Here is a 7,888-nt window from a genome sequence, read left to right as displayed (position 1 = left end):
GGGCCGGTGATCCCGACTGCTGGGGCCTTCATGAGCCTTACCCGTAACCGCGCCGAGCAGCTGGGCAGGGTGTACCGGGGAAAACCTCTGGAGAAGGATAACGGGCGTAACTGTCCCGTGGGCCGATGCGTGGGGAAAAGATTGAGCCGCGTTAGCTGGGATAAAACTTGCTATCTTGGTATGGTGTAGGTTCTTCCCTCGCCATCAGAAAAAGGGATGCGAGTATTTGATACTTCCAGACCACGATATAACGTTAAAAAAAATCTGGTTTCCTCCATATTATTCTCTCCTTAAAATAGAATTTTAATTCAGCCGAAGTATTTCATGAGAACAGTGTTTACTTGATGAGGGGCCACCTTTTTCCTGCTTTCACTTCTGTTGGATGGCATGAGCTTTAGAAGATCCTGGGCCCATGGCTGCTCTAGTGTTATGGTAAACCACATCAGATTTCACGTTTGCAGCCTTTTCTTCTTCAGAAGTATTTGGGCCAATAGCTGAAGTATTTTTGGTGTCGTCTCCAAATGCTTTTCTGTTGTCAGGAGCTGCCAAGTGCAGCGAAAGCCAGCTAAGCTGGGACAAAAGGAAAATAAATATTCTATTTATTAATCTATCTTATTAACTTTGATACTCTAAACCAAAACTAGTATCGACAATTTATATTGTTTTTCAGCTTCAATTTGCATAGCTTCATTCTTTGTAATATTTGTGTATCTGATTCTGATTTTTTAAATTTATTTTCTGCTGAAGTTTTAAAGTGTTTTAAAATGCTATCACTCCATAGATGAAAATCTGCTTGAGCTGATGTATTTGCTACATTTGGAAGCTGTAGAGCCATCAGCTTCTTAACTGCTCTGCTTGCTGATACTGAAGAGTCTAGGATTTTTGGTAAGAGAGCACGACCTTTGTTAGATTGTCAAAGTTAAACTTTATCGGAAGGACTCCAACTAGCTGGTCTTTTTGACAAAAGGCCACAACGTGCTGGAGAACTGCTTCGTAGGTTACACTCAGAACTGGAGTGCCTGGAGTCCTGACCTGTCTGTCTTTATGGTGAACCTTCTTTTGTTCCAGGGCAGGAATATAAAGCTAGACTTCAGTAGTTGTGTGTGTTCTTAACTGTAACAAAATGGGCTGCGGGGATGAGAAAGTGGAGTAGGAAAAACACTCTTGTATTTAATGCGCATGTTTTCAAAATGTTTGTATTGTTTCATAAAGTTGTGAAAGATGAACTAGATACAAACCAGCCTAATTCTTGAATGTTTTCACTTTACAATTGATTTAGACTATTCAAAATGAATGAACATCCTAAAAAGAGGAAAAGGAAGACTCTACATCCTTCTCGATATTCAGGTCAGTCTAGAGCTTGAGTTATGTACACTTTAGTTAAAGTTTATTTTTTTCTTAGAATAATTACTTTGAGAAGGGACCACATGTGCTAATACATGGAAAATTAGTAGCGTAAAGGGTGGGGTAAGAAGCCTTGGTCCGAATGTATTGAGTACCCGCTGTGCGTGCTCTGTTGTTAAGCCACTTTCAGTCACTGCATCTGATTGGTTTTGTTATGTACTCCCTGCAAATGGGGAAACTTGCTCATGCTACACAATGAAGATGATTCTGCTAACACACAAGGGGAGGAATTTTGTAAAAGTTGGGATGGGAGTGTCCAGAAGTGTTCAGCACTGAACGAACTGTGCTCCTGTCACTTACCTTTAGTGGGCGCAGAATCTGGTAACGATTGTATCCGATACTCTGAACACCAGGGCAGCAGCTGAAAGTTGTAAATCATGACAGGAATATTATCAGGCCAGCACAGAGCTCTCCCAACACATGAAGTAAAAAATACGGCCGGTGAAGAGGATTCTGGTAAATGTTAAATACATATGTAGCTACATTAATGTGTCAATATTAAAACTTACTTTTTTATTTTGTTTTAGATTCTTCAGGTGCAAGCAAATACATAGACAACAGTGGAATTTTTTCTGACCACTGCTATAGCGTCTGTTCTATGAAACAGCCAGATATAAAGTTTTCTGAAAACAGAGGTAAGACTTTGTTTTGGAGTCTTGTTCTGCAATTCTTTAAGTGTGTTATGCTCCTATTCATAGAAGTAAAGAGAATACAAAATATGTAGTGGGTGACTTCTGAGCATCGTTGTGCTCTGATGTGCCTTAGACTGGTGGAAGGTTGTTTAAGTGTTATAACTGAAATACAATTTTCAAAGTAGAAAGGATGACAGAAAGATCCTTCGATTTTATAACATAATGATGATTAGACTTCTTTATCTAAATATCCGCTAGCTAGGTAATGTAAAGCTGATGTAAATAATCTAAGAGCTCACATGGAATTTACCAGTGATTGTATTGAACTGTACTTGCACTTAGGGAAAAGAAAATGCCTTTTTATAAAACATCCACCAGTAGATGTAAAGTTTAGCAGAGCAAATGTGAGAATAGATTTTTATTACGTTTATTTTTCTTTTTACTCTAATAAATAAACCAGCAAGTCTCCAGAGGTCTTAGAAACCCTTACATTTTAAAATGTCATGTCCAGAATTATTTAAGAATATTCTAAAAATTGTCTTTGACATGTAAAGTTTCATTTAAGGATTTTAAGTTTTTTCCAATATAATCAACTATTTTTTGTTGAAATTTTAAATACAGAATTGCCACCTTTTGAATTCTTGTACTGCCTTCTCTATGTATGGAAATAATTTCTAAGGTATTTATTGTTACTTTCTTTAAATGTAGGTTATGATATGATTGGTATATAAAGATAAATTTATGCAACTAGAATAAGTAAATAGTAAATAAGATCTATGGTTAAAATCAAAGAATCACGATGATGCTACTGTGCAATAACGATGACAAGAAAATCCATCTTATATCTGCGCAGGTAGATTCCACAGTCCTGTGCAGAGCCTGGACACAGATGATGATGGGAGTCCAGTGCATGCTGGGACTTCTCAGTGGAGCGGGTCACATTCAAATGTTGTGGGGTTGCACTATACAGACCCTAAAAAAAAGGATAAAGGTAAAGGTCAATGCATATTTGCTGCTTCGGTGCTGGGGAGCATGACTGCTGGCTTTTAATGTAACTTTTTTGCTGTGACAGAGGCGAAGGATTTGTAGTTTACATTACTTGTTTGTAAGTTAAACATAGTCTGGCTGGGGAAAAAGAACTGCTTTTTGCATTTGTAAGCTGCTACAACTAACTGAAAAGTTAAATATAGACCCAAGTGTTTTGCAGGGCTTTTTTACCTTTGGCTTTTTTACCTTTTATTATTTCTTCCTGCAGATAAAGGTACTAATAATGGAATGTGCAGAGACTTATGCGATTCACCTATATTCAGTGACAGCCCTACAGAAGAAGAGAAACCTCTAGATATTCAAACTGTAGAAATTTCTACAACAGAAGTGAATGCTGTAGAAGTGCACGATATAGAAACACAAACTGTGTCACCTGAGAAGCTAGAAGCTGAGGACCTAGAGGAAATCCCTCTGGAAACCTGTAAAATCTTTGAGAAGAACCAGGCTTTGAATATCACAGCTCAACAGAAATGGCCTTTGCTGAGAGCCAACAGCAGTGGCTTATACAAGTGTGAGCTCTGCGAGTTTAATAGCAAGTACTTTTCTGACTTAAAGCAGCACATGATCCTGAAGCATAAGACGTGTACAGACACTCATGTCTGTAAAGTTTGTAAAGAAAGCTTCTCCAGCAAAGTGCAGCTCATTGAACATGTAAAACTACATGAGGAGGATCCATACATCTGTAAATATTGTGATTACAAAACGGTGATATTTGAGAATCTGAGTCAGCACATAGCAGACACTCACTTCAATGACCACCTTTATTGGTGTGAGCAGTGTGATATGCAGTTCTCCTCAAGCAGCGAGTTGTACCTGCACTTCCAGGAACACAGCTGTGACGAGCAGTATTTGTGTCAGTTCTGTGAGCATGAAACAAATGATCCAGAAGATCTGCATAGCCATGTGGTGAACGAACATGCATGTCGACTGATAGAGTTAAGCGACAGCTATAATAACAAGGAGCGTGGACAGTACAGTCTCATAAACAAAATCAGTTTTGACAAATGCAAAAACTTCTTTGTATGCCAAGTGTGTGGCTTTAGGAGCAGGCTGCACACGAATGTCAACAGGCACGTAGCTATTGAACACACAAAAATATTCCCTCATGTTTGCGATGACTGTGGGAAGGGCTTCTCAGGTATGTTGGAATATTGCAAGCATTTAAGCTCTCATTTATCTGAAGGGATTTATTTGTGTCAATACTGTGAATATTCAACGGGACAGATTGAAGACCTTAAAACTCATTTGGATTTCAGGCATTCAGCAGACTTGCCTCATAAATGTACTGATTGTTTAATGAGGTTTGGAAATGAAAAAGATCTTTTAAGTCATCTTCAGATACATGAGACAGCGTGAATACTTTCTTTCCCTGTAATCAATTTGTTAGAATTGGAATTAATTTCCAGTCACTGAAATATGATATTAAATACAATTTTAACAGCAATTGTAAAATTCTAATGTTTTCATACTTATATCAGAAAAGCATGTGTAACAGCTTGGTGTTGTGAATTTACTTACCTAGTGGTTCCAGTAGGAATAATTGCATTTACAGTCTGATGGATCAGGTCATGTTGTGATAGCAATTCAGATGGTCATCCTGCACTTTCACATCTAATGTACAAGACCAGCTCTTTCGAGTTTAAAAAGGGATAAAGAGAAAGCCAACACCTAGCCCAATGGTTAAGTAACGCCATACTGATCCCAGCTGCATATCCAGCTCATGTTACCCTCTGTGGCAGCAGGTCATCATTCTGTTTAGCATATTGCACCAGCCTGTGAAAGATAGGGTGTTCCAAAAATTCCCAGGAATGGACATCTGCAAATTCACATGCCAGCCTGCATTTCCCACCTCGTACTCTTCATTAGCTTTTAAAAATTGTCCTGTTTTTCTCTCGAGGTACCTCTCTGACCTCATTCTTCACCTTCCTTTAAGTGTGTAATTTCAACTCTTCTCTGTGGGACTATCCAACCACCTTCTCTTCCACACATTTACAACAGACTTCTCATATGATTTTTGTTCTATCTATTCAGTTCCTATCATTTAATGCACCAAGGAGAGACGTGTTGCTTGTGCGTAGATTGTGTCATGTTTTAAGGAGTAATTGTAAGGGGATTTGCAAAGTCATCCAGTTAATGTACAAAGAATGTTCTTTTCATATCTAAGATCTTAATTTAGCTGTCACTGAAATGATGTATGTCACCAACCTCATTTAAAGCAAGCCTCTATTAGTTTATAATTATATTATTATAAATCTGTATATTTATAATTAGCTTTCCACCGCTAGTACTTTGAGGACAGTTATTTTAATTCTGTAAATTTTAACCGTTCCTATATACTGGCTTTAAAACACTAGTATAGTACAAAAACTTTATTAACTTTAATCACTTTCAAATGATTTTACACATCTGTTCAGATTAGATAGTGCTGTCCTGCCATTATAATCTTTAGAAGTGAATTTTTACAGTTCATTCTGTAGCTGTATTCCAGAGTGGATACTTGGACAGATAAAAATAAGGGTGAGGCCATTTAGATTGTGCTAGTTTATCAGGGTGAAATTACCCATAAGTTAGTGGTGGAGTTTACATTTCTTTCTGCATTGACTGTAAATTTGTAATGTAAGATTGTCTAACGTAAGCTTTGTATAAATATCATTAATGTATAAAACATTTCTTAATCAGTGAGATTTGGTGTTAAGAGCTTCAAGGCGTGTAAGGATCTTTGCATTTTATTTTTACAGCTAAGGATAAAAATTGGCTGAATATAGTCAGTTTATGGAAGCTCTAATTTCTAAAAAAGTATTTCTGGAAAGTCTGCTGTGAACCAGTTAGCATATATTCCTTTGTGGGAGGCAAGATGATTTTCGTCATTTTGAAAAGCTGATTTAGTACTGAATCTTCTGTGTAGCTATTGAAAAGGGCAACCTGATGGTGTCCTGACTGTATTTTATTAGTCCATTGTATAGAGAATGCCAATGTCTGTGGTAGAATTGCTTATTTCCTATTTTGAACACTCATCCTGGCTGGCTTGAAATGGTAGCAATAATATAGTTAACAAAGCACTATTAAGCATTATTTTATATATGGAAAGTTAATTTTGTTCATATGGGTATAAACTGGTAGGGGCTGGTTCTGTTAAAACCCTGCTCTTGGTGACGACACACAGGTGGAATGGCATAGCTGAGCTCTGGAGAGAAAGCCGCTCCAGGGGACAGTGACAAGAAGTGGGAAAAAGACATTTTAAAAAAACCCTGAAGTAAATAAGTGGGCTTAAGAAGTGTGTGTGTATAGACCAGCATTGTGTCCCGTACAGGAAAGGCAGTCTCTTGTAAAAACACAGAGGCCTGTGTTACAGAAAACTTGCTTGTTGACTCCTGAATAACTTCATGTCTGAGTTGTCTAATCTCTAAACTGGGAATGAAAAGAATACTCCATAGGAATGTTACGAAGCCAAATCATTCCTAACTAAAATGCACCCCACAGTGTCTAATTAGGAATTATATTCAAATTTGTCTTAGACTGGATTTTATAAACAAGGGACTAATGTTAGTATTTTCTTCTTAATATTGGAAAGTAAATAGAAATGTACTGGAGTAGTTGGTCTCATTTTACTTTAGCAGGAACACAAGTAGGGTGTCAACTTCCACATGATCAGCATGCTAAAACAAGAAATGTAGTAAGTAGTAGAAAAAATAGTGAGTGGAGTCTGCCTAGAAGGTGGAAGGCTGAAAGGAATGACTATACATGCCAAGGACAGTATGTTGTTCCCATGGAAGGGAAGAGTTTGGTTTATTTCTGTGAAGTGTGTAAGTGGAAGGTCAGTGCTCTGACATGGCTGCATGGAGGTGAACTGAGAGCACGTGAATGCAGCTGGTATGATACTGCCAGAGACTTCAGTTGTCTTTAAACCTATAGCTTGAGCAACTGATGTCAGTCTTGGGTGAGGGAAAGTAACTCTAGTAATCAGAAGTATGCCAGTTGATTTTTTTTTTTTCCTGAGACACTCAGTAAGCATATCAAATTCAGTTGTTTTTGGTTCATTATACAGATATCTGCAAGGGTCATTTACTTCAGGAACAGCATTCTAACTAGAAGCTGTACAAAATCATGAAATTGGTTTTCGAAGTATTTTGTATTTGGAAGTAATTTGTATTTGCTTCTTTGCTTGTGAGACTTTTGAGCCTTTAGGTTAGATGTGTGTCGTGTATTTCCTGGATCATGTTTGTTACTGAACAGAGGAACTTTTTTATATGAAAGACTCTGACTTCAAAACAAAATTTAAATCCCACTAATTATTGCAGGAACTTAAAATACAGCAAATTAGTAATTCTTGAGTAAAGTGTTCTTTATAATGCTTATTGTCATTGCTTTTCACTGTTCGTGGTTGTTCTCATTTCCTTACACACTCCTGTGGTGATGTATCGAATGTGTCAATTATCAGTGCTTTAGAACGCTTCAAAGTACTTGGCATTTGTCATTTAGCTGACTTTGATTAAACCATGGTGCTGACAGTACGCAGGAATCCAAAGTCATGCTTCGGTGTCTTTGTTTCAGACTCCCACGAAAACGCCCGAGGGCTCGGAGGCCGAGTTTATTCCTGCAGGTGGCGAGGGGCAGGCAGCGTTTAAGCTCAGCCGCCTTCCACCTCACGGGGCCTGCAGCCCCCCGCTGCGCTCTGCAGGGCGCAAGCGTCCTCCCAAAAACACAGACCGGAGCGTGCGGCGATATCGCGAGCAGTCCCGGGGGATTTCTCCAGCTCCTCTTCCCGGGGCTGAGGGGCAGCGGGCCGGGACGTGGGAGTACCTCCT

At 38.5% G+C, this 7,888-nt stretch overlaps 1 protein-coding gene across 1 annotated transcript; it reads left to right on the top strand.

Annotated features, from left to right (window-relative positions):
• The first annotated feature begins 1,284 nt into the window (after positions 1-1,284).
• Positions 1,285-4,527, top strand: ZNF639 (zinc finger protein 639). The gene is made up of 4 exons (XM_010285715.1): positions 1,285-1,347; positions 1,932-2,039; positions 2,890-3,027; positions 3,292-4,527. Exons 1-4 carry the CDS (start codon positions 1,290-1,292, stop codon positions 4,437-4,439), a joined length of 1,452 nt encoding a protein of 483 aa, XP_010284017.1. The 5' UTR covers positions 1,285-1,289; the 3' UTR covers positions 4,440-4,527.
• The last annotated feature ends 3,361 nt before the right edge of the window (positions 4,528-7,888 follow it).

Source organism: Phaethon lepturus, unplaced genomic scaffold, assembly GCF_000687285.1.
Source record: "Phaethon lepturus isolate BGI_N335 unplaced genomic scaffold, ASM68728v1 Scaffold57754, whole genome shotgun sequence".
NCBI lineage: Eukaryota > Metazoa > Chordata > Aves > Phaethontiformes > Phaethontidae > Phaethon > Phaethon lepturus.
The sequence above is the reverse complement of the archived record's forward strand: the minus strand, read 5'-3'. Positions and strand labels throughout refer to the sequence as shown.

Coding starts and splice junctions, on each gene's coding strand:
- ZNF639 (XM_010285715.1), top strand. CDS start 1,290: ATGAATGAACATCCTAAAAAGAGGAAAAGGAAGACTCTACATCCTTCT. Junction 1,348..1,931: donor ACATCCTTCTCGATATTCAG/GTCAGTCTAGAG, acceptor ATTTTGTTTTAG/ATTCTTCAGGTGCAAGCAAA. Junction 3,028..3,291: donor CCCTAAAAAAAAGGATAAAG/GTAAAGGTCAAT, acceptor TTCTTCCTGCAG/ATAAAGGTACTAATAATGGA.